At 46.4% G+C, this 22,520-nt stretch overlaps 1 protein-coding gene across 1 annotated transcript; it reads right to left on the reverse strand.

Annotated features, from left to right (window-relative positions):
* Positions 1-6,545: 6,545 nt before the first annotated feature.
* LOC115329006 lies at positions 6,546-8,498 on the reverse strand (the record flags this gene model as incomplete). The annotated part of the gene is made up of 5 exons (XM_040211103.1): positions 8,465-8,498; positions 8,270-8,352; positions 7,887-7,965; positions 7,550-7,785; positions 6,546-6,632 (listed from the first exon to the last, which is right to left on the reverse strand). Coding segments are annotated over exons 1-5 (519 nt in total), but the record flags the coding sequence as incomplete, so codon positions are not given.
* Between the last annotated feature and the right edge of the window lie 14,022 nt (positions 8,499-22,520).

Consider the following 22,520-nt stretch of genomic DNA (forward strand, 5'->3'; position numbering starts at 1 on the left):
TTCCGGACCTTGTCAGTAGGAATAGCAGACGCCATTCCCTCAGTACGCAACCGCACGAATCCAGCCGAGATCTGCAGGACACACCGGAGGAAATGTCCTCGTGAGCTTGTTTATAATCAACAAGACCATGAAGGAACAAAGCAATGTTTCCCGTCCTAGAAAGAACAATCTACCCTTAAATGACCAGCACTACTCGCAAAGCCTAAACTCAAATACAATGGTGGGACTGACAAGTGGTGATTTTAAGCAGCTCTTGTAGCAGGAAACAACTGGTTTTGGAGAAGAGATTCCCACTTTTGAAGCAGAGAATTTCGAGCCTTCAAGTCAAAAAATTTAAAAACCGCAGTTGTTGGAGTGTTGAGAGACTATTTAAAGTGTCGTACCTACAGAGGACCTGGCCTCTACAGATATTTATTTATTTATTTTACAATCATATGTGGGTAATTTTGCAGACATTTCAATTAACCTATTAGGAGTACCGATGGCGTCTTCGGTCCGTGTTTGACGTAAAAAGATGTTTTTGGCTACTTTGCAGGGTTTGTATCACGGTGACGTAATTGTTGCAAGTTCGACACCAAACAGACACTTTCGTGCTGAATGTATCTCCTGGCCTCTGTTTTGTAGTACTTAGGCGTGAGCAAACACATTTTGGGTTCAAAGCAAAATTAAAGTGCAAAGTGGTTTTGGTCGAATATTTTTTTAATTGGATACTGAATAGTTGCTGTGCCTTTCTCTACTCCTTTCACTACTGTTACATCATGCTTAAACAAAAATTTAGCTGAACCGGCAGAGGTTGTTCCTAAGCTTCTAATTGCCCACTTATGAGCTCTCTTAAATTTAATCTAGCTATATTTATAGGCTGTGCCTTCAGAAAGTCCCATACTTACATCGGGATGATAAGTAAATGACAGATTTGACATAAAATTAGACCTATAAAGGAGCCCAGCCATAACTAATTAAGGGTATTTATAAATATCCTCGCAAATACCTTCGATTTTGAATTAAAAAGGAAAAAACAAGCACAAATGAACGCAGGTTGTTACAACATTGCAGCCTAACACATACCCTTGCATAATAGCCACAGTTAAATTTCGAGAATTTTACTGTAATGTAAATATCAACAATCTCGTGTCCTTTCTTTTCATTTTTTTTTAATATACCAAGCACACGTGCGCATAATACCGCTTTTTTTTTTTTTAGTTGTGTTTATAGCCTAAGCGTGCAACTGCGCTGCGGCGAAGCGAGTCGCAAGATTGCAGTGTCAGCTCTGCAGGTATTGCTTCTCCGCAGCGCACCGGTGCTCGAGGAAAAGCACGCTCAAAGGGGCTAACCCACTCCGAACAACCTCTTGGAAAGTATGAACATTGCAGCTCATTTTGAATTGAATATCAAATAACAATGTATTTCAAACTACTATTCTAACATTTGATATCTGTGCAACCCTACTCTTCGCACACAGTACTCAAACATCCGAAAAAAAAAAAAACACAGCTGCACTTTATTTTTAGTGGCCTCATCAACAATGCCACGTGCCACACTTTGTTTCCTTTTTGAGAACAGCTCCCTTTTGGCACATACTGCGCACCAAAGCAGGAGCAGCATGTAGCAGGTTATTTGTTCTGGCACAGGTTGGCGCAAGTGGTGCAGCAGTTCCCCTACTGCAAATACAAAGTGATTCAAGGAGAGGCCAGGCTCTTTAAATTGACCGCGAAATTCGGTTTCTTAACCTATCGCGCTACGACTTTGTGCAGCGTCGCCCACAGATTGTACTTTTTTTTTTTTTTTTTGTAAAATTTACAAAGAGCGAAATTACCAGAGGAAAAAGTAAAGAAACAAAAGGCTTAGCTCCTAAGAAAATGCAGCGACGCCACCGGTCTTGAAACAACACGGCGCCGTTTCGCACGGGAGACAAGAGATGGTGCGACGAACGCCACCAACGAACGAGCATACGGCGCCGAGAGCCGGCGTTTTTACGGACAATCTTTTCAACTCAAAAGCGGCGCGCGTTGCGCAGGCGGCGACAGTCGCAGAAACAAAAACAGTGTGTCTATGCTGGGGAGCAAACTCAATCATGAAGATAAGTCAATCGGGCGCTGATTGGCCGCCCGCTTAGTCACGTGAGGTGACGTCACAATGCGCTTTTTTCCCTATGAAGTTGGAGCTATGCTCCCGAAATGATGCAGTTGGCGGTGACGTCAAAATGTCGTCACGATTCAGTTTGGCGGTGCAGATAACTTTGTAGTCGAGGTGGCAGTCGAAGTCAAACTCCATCGGAAAGATGGCGACCCTAACGTTTGGGTCGTTGCTTCTAACAGCACAAGCCGATCGAGTTTTTCGCGAGCATCGCAACGCTTTTGATATGTCAGAGGTAAGGTTTGTAAGAGAGTATCGCCTTACCAAAGGGGCAGCTCTTTGGCTCTGCGACAAACTTCGCAACAAGCTTGAGCGGCGATACGGTAGGCCTCACGATATCACGGTGGAGCAGCAGGTGCTCGTCGCTCTCAGATTCTACGCCGCTGGCGGGTTTCAAGGCACAGTTGCGAGCGACGAGCATATCGCTGTTCACCAGTGTACGGTGAGCCGTGTCTTAGTGGACGTGACAGAAGCCATCATCGACTGCCTCGGCACAAGCTGGCTGCGGTTCCCGCACACCCGTGAGGAGAAAGCCGAAGCGAAGAAGAAGTTCTTTCGACGCTGCAAATTCAGCGGTGTGATTGGTAAATACCTTTAAACTTATCAGAACGGTAGCGTGCTTACATAGCGAGGGCCTGTTCACACAGTATGGTTTACCTACGTTTGGCCGTAAGTCCCCGGGATGTGCGATCTTTGCCCGCGGCACGAATGTCCCTTGGGAATGTAGTCGATCGTGGTTCAACTAGGGTGCCTTCATGTCCGCTTTGCTCAGATGAAGGCACCCCAGGTCCAACGGAAATGTGTGGACGAGCCTTAAGAATAGGGCATCTTTTTCAGTCTGTTTGCTCAAGAGCTCCACCTTGAGCTGAAAGTAGAAGCGGCCGCCTTCAGCGCGAGATCGTTGTATTCTGTCGTGCTTTGACTGCGCGTACGATTGGGGAAAACACTCTTTTCTGCCCATCCCAATGAACACCCAACCAGCAACATCATTACCAATGTTTGTACAGCAATTTTTAGTTCACATGCTACAGGCTGTGTTGCGGTTACCAGTCGCTCCAAGATATGAAAACTTACTGATATGATTGCGCATGCATCCTCTGAGAAAGGCTTTTGCAACTAAAAATTAATTGTGCTTGCTATAGAATGGCACCAGCACTGTTACCTGAACCTGTGGTTGTGCATTTCTAAAGTGAACCCTTATGACATCGTTAATGAGGGTGTCAAAACAATTTTTGTGTTGCAGGGTGCATCGATGGCACACAGATTGCTATTCGGGCTCCTTCAGAAGGCGATCCAAGATTCTCGAAGGCTGCGTATTGGTGCCGGAAGAATTACTATGCGCTCAATGCTATGGTGGTAAGTATGTTAGCTTCCTTTCAAGGTGTACACTGAACGTAAATATTGTTCTCGTGCAGGCATGACAGTCCGACCCGAGAGCTCTTGCAGTGCTTGTCTAATCCATGAAATGCATTAGAATATTGTAACCACGGTATTATTGATCCTTGTGGCTACATTAACACTGGTCCTCAGAACTATGTCAGCAAGCTTTGCAAAAGATAGACTGAAAAAATTAGTCCGCTTCTGTCCTCGAAATTACATTGCAGCAAAGCTTCTGGCTCAATGCGAAGTGCAAATAGTCTGCTTCTTGCATAGGAGTTGCAGTGATGTCAGAATGACGCCGAGCTCCGATTCGCTTTGATTGAAAGGATAATGGGTAGACCTCAATGCTTGATGCCTGGAGGTCTAGCCACTATTTTGTTTTCTTTTATCAGCCAGTAAGAGCTTGGCATTCTGACATCATCAAAACCCCTGTGCAACAAGCAGACTAACTTGCGCTCCGCATAGTTTTGTGTGCAAGTATAACGGGGTATCGGTGGCCGAGTGGGCTAGTGCACAGCTCGGAGCCCCACGCAGTGGGGCTCCAAGCTGGTCCCTGTTAGCCTGAGGTCTTTAACGTGCACCACGCAGTGGTGCACGTTAAAGGCCTAAGGCTAGCGGTTGTACTGCACAGGCTAAATTGCTCATCTACTGCGAGTGACTCGTCGCAACTTTGAAATGGCTGACATACTACACGCCATATAAATATCCACGCCACCACAATTATTATGTGCAAGCATATATGTAGCATCACGCATGTCTTGACGTCGCACTGCAGAGGTAGCATTACATACTCAATGGCACATACGCAGACGCCTCAACGCTCACAAAACAAGTTCCTACTCATGCACAATGCCCGCACCTTGTGTGGACGAAGTCTGCCTGCTTGTAAACAGCGTGTTGGTCTACACTTATGTCGCAGTTTGTCTGTATGCCATTAGAGGGTGCGCCATATGCAAACTCATAATTAGCTTGAAGCAAATTGCAGGAGCACGTGGTTGCACGTCTCCATCTGTAATTTGAAGACATGTGAAGGCGAACCTGGCAGAACAGTTGCAATGCATGCTGTTCATTTTCTGCCCAGCGAAAGAGCTCAAGTATATTTTCTTGCACTTTTCAACGATAGAACCCTACCTCATGTCAAGTAGAGTTCTTAAATCCAGTCTGACTAAAAATTGGTATCATGAAACAATGCTCAATCAGTTGTGAAGTAGTATGGGTCGGTCATGTTTAGTTCGGGCAAGGAAAGAGTACCATGAGAGATGGTGTTGATAAATCCAAATGCAATGGTAGCTGAATAATCCATGAATATGAAATACTGCATTTTCGTTTTTGCAGGTCTGCGACGCAGATCTTTGTATCCTGAACTTTGACGCAACTTTCCCGGGGTCCGTCCATGACTCTTTTGTGTGGCGGGCATCTCTTCTAAGAGAACAGTTTGCGCAAGGGAGACTAGCCGAAGAGAACGAGTGCCTGCTGGGTAAGTAGTTTTCATATTTTTACATCCTTTAAATGTGTTGGTAGTTCTGTAATAATTCTACAGGTTCAGAACTAGTTCATTAATCAACTCTCTATTAGCTTAAAACATTAGTTTCCAACATTTTGTTTTCTCAATCTCCACTGTAGGTCGACAAATATTGTGGCAGTATGTTGCCTGACCACCTAAATCTCACTGGCTACAGGCCACCAGCAAGCCACTAATATTTGGTGAAAGGCAGGAACAAAATCTCAGACTTGCAGCTTTTACAGTTAGTTTGTCTTAAGAATAGACAAATATAGCATAGGTGTGCTGTTAAACTTGTTGCCGAACATCTACGGAAAGTCCCGTTACGTCTTTGTGTGCAGGCGACAGCGGCTACCCCTTGGAGCCATGGCTCCTGACCCCAATTCCTGGGAACCCCACTGGACATTCAGGGGCAGAGTTTAATAAGAAACATCGCTCAACACGCTCCACTGTGGAGCGTTGCATAGGCATGCTGAAGAACAGATTTAGGTGTTTGCAGAGGTACCGGGCTCTACATTATGATCCGGACAGGGCATGTAACATTGCTACCGCATGCGCCATTTTGCATAATGTGTGCTTGTTTTGCACAATCCCGGAACCTGCACCCGAGCCCTATGTGTCCTCAGAGTCAGAGTCTGATGAGGGTGTGGAGTCGACGACAGCGGTACACAAATCAGGACCGTAAGAGACCGAGGCCAAGCGATGCGGCGGCGAAAAGTTAGAGAGGTGGCTGCTTCTACTCGCCAACCACGTCCGACCGGTCGCCCCGCTCACCGAGGTGGCCCCGCTCACCGAGGAGGCCCCGCTCACCGAGGTGGTCCCCCTCACCGAGGTGGCCCCACTCACCGAGGTCGACCCACTCACCGAGGTCGACCCACTCACCGAAGTCGCCCCGCTCACTGAGGTCGTTTTTTGCATGCAATGTAAATTGAGACTCTCGCCTTCGAGATAGTCATACTTTGTTGAAACAAGCCTCCCGGCCACCTTTGAAACTATTTTTTTTGTCATTTCTTTTGTTTCCTGCATGTCAAGTTTTTCCGCTCCTTAACTGCAATCATGATGTCTATAGAATCTCACAAATGGAAGCCACATTATTTTTCTTTTGTTGCGTGCCAATGTGTTTAAATCTTATAATGCTTTTAGTACCTAAGTGATACTGGAATTCTACTAGAATAGATTGCTGTGTGTGGCGGTGGCCGAGTGGGCACCGCACCCAGTTGCAAGGCAGGAATCCCGGGTTCCCACCCTGGAACCGGATGCATTTTATTAACCTGTAAAATCCCTTGTTCTAGAAAATTATTGAGCAATGCTGTTACGTATTAATTCCAGAGCAGAATGTTCTAAACTGGATGTTCCGGAAAAGCAAGGGCCTATAAAAGGGGCTCCTTATTGCCGTAAGCAGGCAGTGTATCGCCACACAACAATTATGTGTTTGTCGTGGTAAAGGGTCTGTCGGGCTCCTTCACAGCAGAATGAATAAATTATTGAAGAAAGCAAAAACTGCCCGATTTTTTTTTTATTGCTGTGGCTGGAGGTTACGTACACCCATGAGGTGGAGCACAAGCGTAGTCAACGAGGACGCCTGCTGGGCACTGGAGGCTGCTAGTGCTTGCACAGCCTGTAGAGAAAGCATGAGAAAAAGTATATTAGTAGCAAAATATACATTCCTGAACAGCAGTTGTTTGCAGTTCGAAGAATTAAAGCATTGGCTAGAGTGTTCCAGTGTTGTGAAGAGCTTGGAACACTTCCTTTCTTAGAGTAGCACTCCTAGTTAATTTCAATAAGTCAAAATCGAATTTTGGGGTTTTACGTGCCAAACCAATGACGGGCATGTGGCACGCCCCAGCAGATGACTGGGGACTAATTTCGACCACCTGGGGATCTCTTGACGTGCAACCGAAAGCTCGGTTACATGGTGCCTTCTCCGCAATAAGCCTCTATCAGATTGCGGGCACCTCGGCCGAGATTCGAACCCGCCACATGGGAATCCGTAGGCCGGTGCTCTCGCCTCGGGATTAATTTCAATAAGTTGTACTTCACTTGAAGCAAATTACAGCATCATGTTGCACTTTACTAAACCTGTTAACTGGGGAGCTTCCATACAATCACCGAACTCTTACACACCGGCCAAACATTGCAGTGTTTGCACAGTACAAGGCTTTCTATTGGAAAAAGGCTTCTGCACTGCTGCATTGGGAATAACAAGGGCATGTAGCCAGAAAACACCAGCAGTTTATGTGATTATTGGTACAATCCAGGCATGTTTGTGCTCTGGATTTCCAAATACTGCACACAACCCACGAGACATGACCGACTCTCGGCATGTCTCGTGCCGAGAGACCACAACGACTTCTTCAAATCTTGATTCAGGCATCTGTTAACAGAATGTCACCTAATTTTTGTTTTGCCCTATAAAGTTGTCAAATCTCATGACCTAAGAACAAGCAAGGATGAACAACCTTGGCTTAAGAGCATTAGTTAATACCACATAATACGACACTTTTATTTTCACAGCTTTCAAAACTAAATACGTACTGATGTTAGCCCGCGTAATGCTTCGGCAGCACCTCTCTGGAGCACCAGCATCTCGTCATGGGATGCCAGCAGACGTTCCTGGATGGCCAGCTGCCGCTCCTGGGCCCTCAGCAGACCCTGCTGCGTGGCCAGTAGTTCCTTCTGGACTGCCAATTGCTCCTGCTGTGCTGCCAGGAGGTCGCGGGCTGTGCACTCTGTGCCAGACCGGGGCCTAACATTCCGGGGTGGCAGAGTATCTGATAACACCATGAAGCGCATAGTTAGTGGTATACCTGATGCCAGCATGCTGAGCCTTGCTCTGTCACTGACATTCTTTTATTTGTCCCACACTTACCACATGGTGGTGGCGGAGAAGCCACCCGTGCGGATGCTGGCGGTGAATCTGGCCCCGCATCTGGCACAGCCGGTGAGGGGGCCTGTACAAGTCAACGAAACCAGAGTTTACACATACAGAGGCACAGCCACCTTCCCGGATAATGACTTATAGCTGCAGCCGAGGCTGCTGCAATATGGCAGTTTCAGTACCTAATACATCTCTTGGTTTCTTCACAATTCAGGTATCAGCAGTGGTTTATCTGATCTACAACAGCTGCACCATGATAGGGGACACGTTTAAAACGTAGAGCAGCACAATCGCGCTAGTTCAGTTTTATACCTTTGTGCACAATGAGCTAAATACCGCATGCTGGAGGAGTTAACATTGCGTCTGCGGGTACTCACCGCCGCTGCAGCCGAGGTATCATCCAGAGGTGCGGGTGCGTCGCAACCCACGCGCCTTCCGCCGCACCCTCGTGAGGAGTCTGTTCCCACGAGGGCCAAGATTTTTTCTTCCTCGGCGTTGAGCGGCGGCACTTGGTTGGCACCCCCACCGGTCTGTCGCGCGGAGGTGGTGGCATCCCGGTCTCTACCCCTTGCCGCGTACACTCTTGAATTCCAATAACCTTTCCATTCGGCCCGGGTTTTCACGGCCGGGCCTTGGGCGTTGAGGTCGCTTACCGCGACGTCCCATAGAACTTTTCTCTCGTCCTGAGTCAGGGGACTATCTGTGGCAGCCCTTACAAGGGCTGGGTTTGCCGACAGATAGTCCCACAAGATCTCGAATTGACGAGCCGAGACCCGAGGGCCGAGGGTACGTCCCTTTTTGGTTTGTCCGGCCATCCTACGCGACAAGCTGCAGCCGTGGCAGTACAGGCGTCGTCGGGTGTAGCAGACGACCAGTCATAGAAAACGACTTTTGCCTTTGCGTCGAGCTGCGCCCGGTTGCCTGGTACGCAACGTCGAAATTGGTACCGCGTGGTTAGAGCGTGTAGCTGATGACACAGCAGCAATGTTGCCTGTTATGGGCAAGCTTTCGGTTTTGGTTTGTGGTAGACTTTAAATGAAGATTGCGCAAAAAATATTACACTTTTTCGAAAAGTAATTACATGGAACCGTTTCTTCCTAGCCCGGGATATATAATCAACCATTAACTCAAATTTCTCGAAATTGACCAAGTTGCCCTTTAACCAGGTATAAGAATGTGTATATCAAATTATGTTGCTCCAGGAGTATGATAAATTTTCTAGCACATTTTTTTTCAGATAAAAGTATTTAATAAACTATATAGAGAAAAGTTTTGATATGTGAACCCCTGGCAATTTCCAGGGCGCTGGGAGGAGGGCTAGGGGACTGTTGCTGCCACTTCGCAGGGATTCTACTGTTCTGTTACATAGTGCCACACAAGTCTGCCAAACACGACAATCTGGGGTTCTCGTACACGTTGAAAACCAGTATCGTCTTGTCCCGCAGAGGCAAAATATGGAGACGGGCTGAACATAGAGATGCACAGTCAGCCAGACAGGTGGGTGGCTAAACAACTGCTGCCCACTGGGGAGACCCCCCGACTATATAGAAATGACCTAACTTTTGTAAATATCGCAACCGGAAAAATATTAAGAAAAATTGGTCTCACAATTGTGTTACCCCATAATAACAAATACACAGCATATCACGCCAAGTCGCAAAATTTTGTGCCCACGAAATAGTCTCGAGGCCCACACTTTCCCGAACTTGCGAAATATTGAGTCCGCAAAAATAAAGTGGTTTACAGCATATCCGTTTAGCACCGTGATATGTATTTATGAGCATTGTTCCTACATAGATCAATCTCAGATTTTTTGTTTACAATGCGTTAGTATCAACTACTGTGAAATACAGAGCAGGCACCCACACAAAAATTGGAGATAATCCCGAAGAAATGGGGTACACTCTTGAAACCAGTGACGCGCACTGTAAATCACCTCATTCGAGACTGCCGCTTGAAAGGGCTATACACCAACTCAACTCTCCTACGTCACGCCGCGGTGGTGGCGCGCCGGACGCACTTCCGGTCTCGGGCGGTGGGCAGAAGTCGCCGTGCCAGACATGCATTCCTGTGTTCCTTTGGAAGAAACGAGACAAAAAACCTGCCTTTTCGTCAAAATGCTGCGATGGGGGCTTTACCAAGAGAGTCTGGGAAGGTTTGAAGATCAGTTTTCATGTGTTTTTGCACCCTCCGTTCGTCCGAGAACGTGGATAGCAGCCGTGAAAAGGGCAAACCTGACGCTGTCGAACTACGATTGCGTGTGCGGGCCACAATTTGTAGTCGCCAGATGTGTTTGCTTTGTTCCAACATGACCGAGAGAAAACCCCCAAGTTGTCCGGACCACCCACGGATTCAGTGCGTCTTCAAATTCACACGGCCGCCTGATCGTTCGAACTTTCGTCGGCTCTTTCAAAGTTGTCTGCTTTTTGTCGTCTGCTCGTTCAAACAAAAGCGGCCCGTAGACCAAAGTTTGACCCGGTGATTGCAATAAGAAGTAATTGCAGGCCTCAAAAGACTTAAGTAGGCTCGGTGTAAACAGTAGTACAAGATGTTGATCATTGGTACCGGTGGCCATCACCTACTTGTTACGCCTTGTCTGTTCCCGCTTCCGATTTTCAGTATCGATGTCGATCATCGCCGCTACCTTTTACACTTTTGCAGCACGATAGGCGTCGCGACCGAAAATAGCTATAAGAATCTCATCATGGTTTTGGCGTCCATTCTGCAGCGTTCATGCGAATGAATCGCTGCATGTCAAATTACTTACGGAAAGTTTAGCGGCGTAACGAGCCTCGATAATTTCGCTCAGGCGATTGAAGTGGTAAGACATTGCGATGAGGACGTAGAATCGACAACTCCAACGCGAAAAAGAGTATGCAGACTCACACAGACGCCGACAACGTGACATTCGAATGGTTTGTTGACGCGGGACGCGGTGCTTCTTGCCCGTACTCCATTGCGCGTGCGTTCGAACTGTCGTCTGCTCTTTCAAACTTGGCTGCTTTTTGTCGTTAGTTCGTTCAAACGACAGCGGCTCGTAAACCAAATGTTGACCCGGTAATTGCGATAAGAAATAAGTGCAGGCCTCAAAACATTTTTGAAGGTTGGTTGGGGTAAGTCGGCTAAGTGTAAACAGATACAAGAAGTTGTTGATCATTGTTGCCAGTGGCCATCACCGACTTGTATTGCCCGATTCTACTTGAGGTTTTCAGTATCGATGTCCACCATCTCAGCTACGGTCCACGCTTTTGCAGTCCGAGCGACGTCGCGACTGAAAATAGCGAGCAGAATCTCGACGTGGGAGGCTTTAGCGCCCATTCTGCGGCGTTCACGTGAAATGAATCGCCGCACGTCACATTATCCACGCAAAGTTTTGCCTCGATAGTTTTGCTGAAGCCGCTCAAGTAGTCAGACATTGTTAGGAGGACGTAGAATCAACAATTCCAACGCGAAAAAGAGCACGGGGACTCCCACCGACGCCGACAACAACGCAATTCAATGGTCTGTTCATGGGCGACGGCGGACTTCTTGCCCACCATCCACGGCGCATGCGCGGCGCCGGTGACGTCCGCTAGGGGCGCTCCGGTTTGTTTGTAAACATGAGTTGGTGTATAGGAGCAGTACAGGAGTCTGACAGAACCCTCAATTTTACAGCAAAGGAGCATATGGCTAGGGTTCCGTGCATTTTTGGTATCCGTGTCTAAAAACAAAAGTCAGAAATTGCACGCAAATGCGCTCTAATGTATGGAAATGCATAAGCGACTTCTCACCTCGATATGCATTTTGATAAAGAAAGATGTTGAAATGTGTGATAATAAAGATACATACGAGAACAATGGGCCTTCTCCCGGTCCAGTCGGGTGACGACACTTCTTTACATATATATAAAAGCAGCAGCTCTTGTACCGTAGAATACTGTGCATCCGCCCATTCCACATTGAGCGCCCATATCCAAATTTCTAAGATCTGAGAAAATATGTACAGTACATTTATATGTAAAATTGATAACTGGACAAGCGCCCATTCCCCATTTTTTTGCGATTACCTTTAAATTTTTAGTGGGCACTTGCCCGGTATTTTACGGTATATGTAAAGCCTTACACGTATAGATTTAACTTTACCAAAGAATCTCACCAAAGTTCTAATGAAACCCATTAGTGTATACTGTCGAGACCGGTTATAACAAAGTCGGTTATAACGCAATAGCAGATAGAGCAAAGTGATTTCCGATTCCCGTTCACTTCGTCATAACCGGTCTCGACAGTATCATAGCGATGAGAAAACAATCACTACTGCTTCATAATGATGTATATATACTGTAAATAAACATTTGGTGAAGTGCTTTTGTGTGTCTCTTAGTGAATCATTTGTGATGGTGCTCTACAGCTTTGCAGGCCCACCACCTTCACAGAGTGGAATGGCTCACAATTTTTAAAGCAGACTCGCCCCTCTCGTCAAGCCCCCTTCAACTGGTGCTCCCGGGTCGAGCTTTACCGCGTCGCACCAACGCACGCGCAAAAAGCTTCACAACATAGCACTGGTTTCTCGGAGAAGCAGCCAACGCAGCAGAGCACCTCAATTAGTTCGGTGGCTTTAGAAGTTTCCCGGAGTGGCCGCTTGAGAGGCCCTTCGCCTGTATTTCATATGTTTCAGAAGTAGGTGGCAGGCACTCATTGCAACACGGGCAGGCACGTGCTGGGTATTTTACGGTGTATATTTTTTTCCCTATCACACAAGAGAGCTAAGATTTACTAGCTCAGGTCCGGGTAAGTATTGTTTATGGTTCACTTTACTTTACCTGTGAGCAAAGCCACAAGCACAACATCATTGCACCGAATGATGTTTTCACTGCAGCAGCATGCATGTTTCGAGGGATGCCGAAAGCCCAGAGCATGCCCCTGTAGCTTATGCAACAGTCACACTTAAAGTGTGTGGGGTTCTTTACGTAAGTCCCTCTACTATAGTAATCGCCGCCCGATTGGTATGCGTTCCACCCGTCACCCAGGGAGTTACACACTGCAACGAGAAGACAGCGAATGAGTTTACTGTACCTCCCGGTTGCCCGTCGTCGAGAGCCGGTAGTCCGGACCCGCCGACCCTTGTTGTCGCCCGTCGATCACAGCTTACAGTCGGAGTCCATGTCCAGGCCTGCGGATCGCCTTTCCCACGCCAGCGCTGCGTAGGCTGGCTGTCCCGGGCTATCAATGACCGAGTCTCGCTGCAAAACCACCCCGGGATCGTCGTGGCCTCGGCCAGATGGCCAGGGCTCGCCGTTTCCATCGGTCTTGCTCCAGACCTCGCTGGTGAACCGCTCGAGGTTCGCCATGGGCCAGGCCTGGCTCCGACGCTCTTGTCCAGCTACCGGCCTCGCTCAGCACGCACTGTCTCGCGCCAGCTCGTGACTTCTCCGCCGCTTGCCTGTCAGGTGCCCTCTGCCTCAACTTTCATCCTCAGCTCCTACAAGTGAGACAGAGTCAGCTGGGCATGTTTTTGTTTTTTTTTCTCTAAGAATGTTCATGCTAATCTCCAACACCAGAGGGAGAACTGCAGAAGTGCTGCCATCACTCTAATCAAGCACACGGTTTGCACCTTCAATACTCCCTAGTCATAAGTAGGATTCAGCGTTTTCGGTAACTACCGACAAACCCTAATAATTGATCCCCCAGGCGATTTGATAAAAATCGAGAGAAACCGAAGAATTGCAAATTAGAGCTATTCTAGTATAAGAAAACCTTTGTGGGAAGAACACCATTATCTTCAGCGTTGTTCTTCATGGACCAGGAACATAGCCTCCAATAAACCATCTGCGCGGTCCATTGCTCCGCAACCGTAGGTCTCATCCCATGTCTTTTTGCCATCAGTACGGGGACGTTTTCCAGGTAAATCGAGTCACGCACCAAAAGTGAGGAATTCCGTACTCATGTCCTATTGTCTTCGATGAAAGCCCAATAAATTCCGGTTTCGACACAGAAAAGTGACAACAAGAAACACAAAATCTGTGCAAAATAAGAATAATAAACCCTGAAAAAAAGTAAAAAATAGCTTTAAAGGGACCATGAAATGATTTTAAAATCGAGTTTCATCCACCGCACGTCGTAAAAGGTGTGAAAAGAAACACAAAAACACAAAAATAGGGAGCCAAAAAAAATTATTTGCTATAGAACTTTTAAAAGAAAACTGGACTCTTTTGCGCCTTCCTTCCTTCGCCTGTTCACTACGATGCATCCGCGGAAATGGAGCGCGTCAGCCAAATCCAGGTCGCCTATTGGGTAAGAGCCTACCTCACCAGCACCGCGATCGTAAACAATAAATAGCCGGCGAATGTGTCCTAAAAGTTTTGTTAAATAATATTCAGATCCACATTTTGTAGCATAATTAGAGATGTGTGGCGAAAATTGCCAAATTTGATAATGCTGAGAGCCAGGCGCCATCTATCGTGTGGTAAACGAAGCAACTACTGCGCGTGCGCAGTAGGGCAGGGCGGCCAGCGACGAACGTTTATTTTTTTTTGTTTTCCTTCCTCTCAAAACTCTGACTGACTGAACGTTTATTTTTCTACGCGTTCTTCCCGCGCGTGCCGACTTCAAGCAGCAAGAAAACAGTACTTAAAACAGACCACGACGAACAAGAACGCTGGATCCACCGACTCCAACGAAGCGTATAGGCCTAGCAGGCATTCCGACTCGGCGCTGCGTTGCTTCGTCGCAAGACCGTCTGCCTACGACCGGCTGGCGTGCTAAATGGAATATGCCCGCGCGACCCTTGTGGACCCTTCCCGTATTATAGTTTGATCACTGACCTCAATTCTAGATTATGAGGTGAGGTCAATCTCTTCCCCTTGTTTTCCGAGGCAGTGTTGACGAACACTCGTCGAAAAGGGACTCTCGTCGATTCTATCTTCTTGTTTTGTGTGATATAGAGCTGAAATAAACGCCGTATGGATTACCTTCGTAACACGGTATGTACACGTTGTTATTGGTATGCCATTTTTATTCTGACAGACTGCACGTCACTGTCGAGCTATAACAGTTCGTGGGAGGTATACGTACAACCCCGGTCCAACCTTTCTTTGCCGAGTGTCGCGTCAGTATCGAGTTGCAATCGTAAAAGAATGGTCCCGAAGCGCTTACAAACAGCGCGAATACAAGACTTCCATCAAGCGCGCGCGTCCGCTCCGAGTGTAAACAGGTATTTATGTGGCTCTTGCTGACACTCGTAGTTCAAACGTATCTTTTTTAACGTCGGCTCGCTCCTGCATCTCCGAGGCCGCGAAAAACGCCATCTACGTCGCTTTGCAAACGACTGACACGGGCCGGCCCTTCTGCCAACAATGACGGGGTGGTTGACTTCTGGAGTCTTCACCGGAAGACTCGCTGCACTTCCCAACAGGCATACCGGCGTATGGGACTAGTCCCATGCTGTCGCTGTAGCGCAACATATCTCATTGAATTTCGCTCAGCTGCGATGCGGCGATGAGAGGCGCCGATTCAGGAAATACGTCGGTGACATCAGCGCAGTAAAACCTACCGGCGCACCCCAACTCGTTGTTGCTAACACTCCCATTCTCCTACTGCCGAGAGAACTTCCGGTTCCGGAAACGGCCTACGTCACGGCTTCTTTTGCGGTCAGTTGGAGAGAATGAAAAAGTCGATATTTCAATAATTTTTTGTGTAGAAGTTAATAAACCAAGACGAAAACGGATGCCTGTTCGGCATTCAGTGAACATTGACGGTTTAATGTAAAAGTTATCTGGAAAAAGTAAAAAGGTCATTTCATGGTCCCTTTAATTGTAAGAAAACAAACTCCCATAAATACAAAACCCTTGTCGTCCCCTTGTTTTCCGAGGAAGCGGTGACAAACGCTCTCGTCGAAGAAGGATTTGTTCATCGATTCTATCTCCTATTATAGTCTGATATGAAGCCCAAATAAACATCGCAGCCGCAAATTGCAAAATATTTCCTTCTTTCCTTTGTTATTACGCACCGGTCGCAATATTTCAACAGAATGGGATGGTTTCTCAATCTCTTTTGGCAAAATAAACAATGTAAAAATTTAAAACGGCAAATTCTTTCGAAGGTCAAATTGTTGCATCGCCCTTTTATTTATTTATTTGTACTTTTCCGGAGCCCCCAACAGCCCGGGCGCCTACTTAAGGGTGCACCGTTTACAGATACATGCCGCGTTGCATAAAGGGCAGGCACACAAAATGCACGCATATTATGAAACAAATGAAAACGTGATATATAAATTTTAAAGGAGGAAATGTGCATGAACTTAAAAGATAAAGCGCCGTTCGCACTCTTGCAATCAAGTGTGACCGAGAGAGACAAGACCTGTCTCTAATCCTCTCACGACGTCTTAAAAACCGGTTCTGTCTCACTCGGTCTTACTCGGTTGCAAGTGTGTGAACGGGCCTTTGTCAACGAGCCTTAAAGGCCTGTTCGCACTCTTGCGACCGAGAAAGACTGTGAGAGACCAGACCGGTTTTTAGGCCTCTTGCAATGTCTTAGGACCAGCTCCGCTGCAGCGCATCCGGTCCTAAGAAGTCGCAAAAGGCTTAAAAACCGGTCTGGTCTCTCTTGGTCTTACTCAGCCCCATGAGTGTGAACGGCGCTTAACACTTTTTGCTAAAAGACATACGAGAAAACACACCTTATAAAAGCACTAGCAGGGACTGCATACTAAAACTCTCCAGCAAAAAGATATCTACATCGGGCATGTCCATCACAGTTGAGAGGTTAAAATTATACTGCATACGTTTGCACGGAAAAAATAATTTCGACATCGCGGAGAGCTCAAACTCCTTCAGAAAAGTAGACGCAGCCGTTCTATCAGGATGCCAAAGTTTCAGCACCAATCGTTGTTGTACTCAAAACTTATAAGTGATTTTCTGAAATTTTCAATGGGAGAATAGGGCCCATTTTTGCCCGTTTTCGGTTATGGCGCCATCATGTGTTGGAGAGCTCCGTGGGCCGCCATTTTGTGGACATTCTGCCGGCAGCCGGCACAATAACCCAGGAAAAAAAGGGCTGGCAGCTGTACCCTATTAGGTCTCGTATCAAATGAATTGTGAACACGGCTATTCGAAGGTGTGGAATAGCTCGGTGGTATGGAGCTTGACTCATACGCAGCAGGACACTGGTTCAATCCACAGTGTGGGCTTTTTTCTTTTTTTTTTTTCTTTCTGCAATTTTGTTTTGTTTAGGCATTAGGCGATATTTCCGACATTTCCTTTTTTTTTTAGGATTAACACTGGAAATGAAAGAAAAAACGAATGTTGTCGACGAAACCTTTTTTTTTTTGGGGGTGAATGGAGGACAGCGGGCTTGGGCCGCTGGCGGGCCGCCGCAAAGCGGCGTGTTCTGTTGGGCCAAATTGGGTCAATGTATTTCTGATGAGCAGCCGCAGACTGTCGCCGCGGAGCGGCGTGAACGCGGGCGGGGGTGTGTGTTAACGAGCTCCCCAGTGATACACGCGCCGTCTGAAACTGCTGGCATTTTTTTTCCCAGGCTATTGTGCCGGCTGCCGGCGAAATGAGCGACGGAGAAAAGCTCATCGGAGAAAAGTTCACCGGAGAAAAGCTCACCGGAGATGAGCTCACCGGAGAAAAGCTCACCACAAAACCGGCAGATGCGGAGAAAAGCTCACCGGCCTTTGAGCGGATTCGGAGAAAAGCTCACCAATCTTTTTAACTTAGCAGATTCTGCGTCAAACATGGCATTTTAATAGTATTCGGATCCATCACTTCATTAAAAATATGTCCTATTTTTTGTAATATTCTTGAATTTCATTGGGCATGTTTACTAACTTCTCAGAAATTAGTAATCCCCCATTCTGTATATTAATGACGCCGCAAGTATAAAATTAGAACATCGTACACCGGCAAAAAAGACAACAATTTATTGACAGCTGACAGTGCGCTGTCGGTGGCTCTGTCAGATAAAGAGGTTTGTTCTTTGCGAGCTAATATGAATAGCGATATGTGAACCATTTCAGCTCCAAATATTGTGTAGTACCTAATAAATAAGTAGGTATTTGTTGATGTAATCAGTGTCGGCTACGCTGTTTTCTTTCTGTTAATTTCACTAACAAACCTTTGGTTGCAAGAACAGCTTCGTCCTGTCCTGTTCGTTGTATTCACTCCGTCGTCGTCGTTTGAGTGGTTATCATTATGTATAACGTTAATAAACTCGCCCTAATCGCTACCTTACAGGAGACTACTTCTTATGTAGGTCACAAGTAACAGTGTGCAGCTCTGAAGGCCATGGGTGGCTGGGCATAGAAGGGCTCTATCACACAAAGGCAACGTGTCCAGCACGAACGGCTAGAAAACGTGCATATCCGTGGAAGAAAGAAACCTCGATATCATACTGCCTGTTTTATCCTGTTTTCAAAGGTTAACAAAAGCTTCAAAGAGAATTCTAGGCACCGCGTTGTTGCGCATTCACTTTCAGATTTACGGTTCTGATTTTTAGGTTTTTGGCAGACATTACTAGTTTTAGAACTTACGGTTTTGATTTTTAGGTTTTTGGCAGACATCACTAGTTTTTTAACTTTTTCCTGTTCTTCAAGTTTATAAAGTTTTCAGTTAGGCTTTCGTTGCCTAGAGAGTAAGCCACAGAAAACCTCGCCCGCAATTATTAATTTGGGAGCAATATACAAGAGACAACATTTTCTTTTTTACAAAGCTGACGAATTTTAATGATAATAAATTGATATATGTTGCGCATGTTCCAACAACCTCCATATAAAAGGAAGAAAAAAAATCGGTGAGCCTTTCTCCGTATACGCTCAATGGCCGGTGAGCTTTTCTCCGCATCCGCCGGTTTTGCGGTGAGCTTTTCTCCGGGATTCGGAAAAATAGTCTCACCCTTTTTTCTTTGAAAATTTAGGAAAATCGCTTATGAATATTATAACGGTTGGTGCTGAAACTTTGGAATCTTGCTCGAACGGCTGGGGCTACGTTGTGACGGAGTTTGAGCTCTCCGCGATGTCTAGTTAATCTCTGCAGTGCGAAGAACAGGGTTCGGTGTTCTCGCGGACATCCCGTACAAATGAAAAGCCTGCACCACTTTTGCAGCGGTGAGGGCGAGTTGCTTCAAACACACAATAACACGCGCAAATTGCAAACTCGCACCGAAGCATTTCAGACCTCCGCCGAAAATAAAGAGCTGAGCGCACGATGACGCACAGCAGACTTTCGAACGCACTGTAGCCGAAGGCTCAAAAGAGCGAAGCTCGCCGACGTGAACAATGGGGCAGAACGCGGTGGGTGCTTATAAGTGATCAAGTAAGAAATGAGCCTACAGACGAGCATTTACTGCACGCAACAAGCGCTGTCAGGATGTCCTGATAAGGCACTTGGCGAAGAAGCCTGCGGCCAGCTGGTTTTCGCTTCAAGCAACCGAAGCAAACTGCGCGCGCGTGCGTCTACATGTCGGGTAGCCATACCTTGTGAAAGGGTTGTCGTTCCACCAGTCCGTCTAGTCCGCCACTTGGAGCTAAAAGCCATATGAACTGCGAGAGTCAAACCACAGCCTGTAGTACAACTAACACCAATAACCAAACCACAACTCGACAACTAGCACCAAGAACGGAACAAAAGCAGACATGCGTGATTACCGCCGCAACAAAAAACAGCCAGATAGTGGATTGGATTGGCTTCGGACGTATATCGATCATATTCACAATTAAAATAAATCGTTATTTAACCACACAAAAATATTTGCAAAAATCGTATCAAGAATTCATTTATCTTGTATTTAAATCGCGACCGACTAAACTTTCCTTCGACGACGACTTCAATTTCGGTTTGGGAATCAGAATTCCTGACATTGGCGCGCTTTTCGAATTCGATAGTTACACTTCGAGACAGATTCTACAAACATTTTATGCCGACGCTGCGAGCCGATAGGACCAACAAGAGAGTGTTAAAAGCACACCATCATGGTGATCGTCGTGTTTCTGCACGCGTTATGTCATCGCTCATCCAATCATAAACAGAAAAGGACCAGTGACTTCTGCTGCTGACGCTGCTTGATTGGGCTTACGACCGCGTAGCGTCGGTTGTGTTTGGACTCCAAAGGTCTCCACTGGTGCCCCCAGCTGCACGTTTTGAGCACACTGGGACGCGTTGTGCGGTTTTTGCCTGATCGAATTAGATTAAGAGTCACTAATATTTTATGGCTGACTACTTCCATAAAGCCCTGCATGCAACACGGCGCGCGTTGCACTCTGGGAACTAGTTGGCCAGGGAGGAGGTGGCATGGTTTCGGTTTCGATCGACACGTCGACAAGAGATTGTTTTCTGGTCCCGAGAGCGTCATTTGTGGTCTCTAAACTAACCTAAATTGCCAGACCTCGAAGCTTTAGCACAAGCCTGAGACGTATAGCTTGTCTTAACAGATGCTTGTTGTATTTTTGTACTTGAGCCTTCCTGTTAGCGTTCCAATCGAGGTACGTGGACGAGCTAGTGCTGGGAATCTCGACGCTGCGAAGCTCGGGGATCTCGCTTGTGTACGAATCAACAAGCTGTAGCAACCAATAAGTATGCATACATCGAGCTCGCGCCTTTACATTAGTGTTGTTGATCAGAAAGTTTGTTTCGTTCATCTATATAAGAAATATAACTTTTTGTAATTACTGTTTTTCTTAATACGCCTGAGTACGCGAGGTAAAACTCGGAGGCGCCATTGAAAAGCTCAGTTTTAACACACCTCTTATCTTTTATCTGTGCTGACCCGCAGCACTGCACGAAGTGAAGTCCCCACCCGCTTGCATTCCACTAATATTCAACATCGCGTATGCGCATAAAGTTATCCTGCAATCATATAGGCAAATTCGCACATACAGACCGTTTTAAGAAAGCAAAAGTCGAGCACTTGTGTTAAGAATGTCACACCGTTCGCCGGAAGTGCGCCGGACGGGAATGAACCCCTATGCGGTGCCCGTCCGGCGCACGGTGCGACATTCTTCACACAAGTGCTCGAACGAATTCAAAGCGCGTTTGACGGTTGCTAATGGCCATATTATTTGTTATATGTTTGTTTTCTTCCTGCCTGCGTATGCCGAGATAATTTCAGACACACCGTTCAGGCACAGATCTTGGGCGTCAGTAAAAGCTCGTCCGAAAAGGCTTAGCGAGGAGTAGGGGACGCTTGTTAGGGCCTCCGTCGTATCTAGCCGGTCTCAGCGTTTGCGAAAAGTTAATCTTCTATCAGCATAAAATTTGAGTGGGAGATATATGATGACACGAGGAAGACATCATGGTAACTTTTGTGCAGTAGTGAGGTCGAATTTATTGCGTTTCCTTAAAAGTTCATGCGTCAACGCTGGGCTCAACTTTGATACCCTGTGAGGATGCGGTTTGCTTTTCGCCCAATGAAGTAACAAGAAACGGACGTTTGGCAAACAAAATACGTGTAAGGCTCCAGATGAACAAATTTCAGTTCTAGTTCACTGGTACTAGACGGGATTATTGAAATTGAGCTCAAAGATGCACTCGTGGGTGAGGTGACTAAGCCACGTCTTACTACGTTTGCATACGCACGCACAATATCCAATGTTTTAGGAACCAAGGAAAGTGCCCCGGTCTTCGTTTTGTATCGCTCGAGAATGAGTGTATTGTACGTTCGTGAAAAGTCAGATAATCGAAAGCGCAAGCAGCGCGTTCGGTCGCGGCGTGATAGCATGAGATGAAGCTGCTCAGTCGAAACCGAAACTGAGTGGCCAACTAGTTCCCAGAGTGCACTGCGTGGTATTTCGCCGCGATGGGGCGCGTCGGTTTTGGAATAAGTCGGTTTTGGATATATTTGGAATAATTTGGATATATTTGGAATTATTTTATAATAGAAATAATATATTTGGAATTATTTGGAATAAGTCGGTTTTGGATATATTAACATGCAGGGTGGTAGAAATAGGTTAAAATGGGAAGAGGTAGAGGAGCAACTAAGAAAGGAGGATTTAATGGTGTATGGGTTTGTGGAAACACATCTCAGAGACATGGAGCAGCCACCTTCCAACCCTGACTATGTGTGGGAAGAATGCAACAGAATGGAGGGAACGAGGAAGGGAGGTGGAATTGGAGCCTTTATTAAGAAGAATATGAACTTTCAAAGGATCAGAAAGGAGTGCGCCGAACATTTGTGGCTGAAAGGAAAAGTCGCTGGGGAATCAACAGTTCTTGGAGTGGTTTACTTATGGACAGGGACAGGTGCTAAAGAGGAAAACAGAAAAATGATTGATTGCATATCAAGAGACATTAGTGAACTAGGGGAAGGCTCCGAAATAATTATTATGGGAGACATGAATGCCCATATTGAGGGTCTGGATGGGTATACGGACTCAACTGGAAGCATATTACTAGAACTGGTGGAAAAACATGACTTAGTTTTATGTAATACCAGTCAGAAGTGTGACGGGCACATAACTTGGGAAACTGGCAATCTGCATTCAACTATAGATTACGTACTCATGTCACACAAAATATATGGTAAGTTACAAGTAATGAAAATAGATGAAGAAGGTTCCAAAAGTCTTGGTAGTGATCACAAACGTATTAAGCTGAATTTTGCCAGAGAAGTAAATCCTGAAACTAGACAACATAATTCAAAGCAAACTTTCTGC

The sequence above is a fragment of the Ixodes scapularis genome, unplaced genomic scaffold (assembly GCF_016920785.2).
Source record: "Ixodes scapularis isolate PalLabHiFi unplaced genomic scaffold, ASM1692078v2 ptg000549l_1___fragment_3__unscaffolded, whole genome shotgun sequence".
NCBI classification, from domain to species: Eukaryota; Metazoa; Arthropoda; class Arachnida; order Ixodida; family Ixodidae; genus Ixodes; species Ixodes scapularis.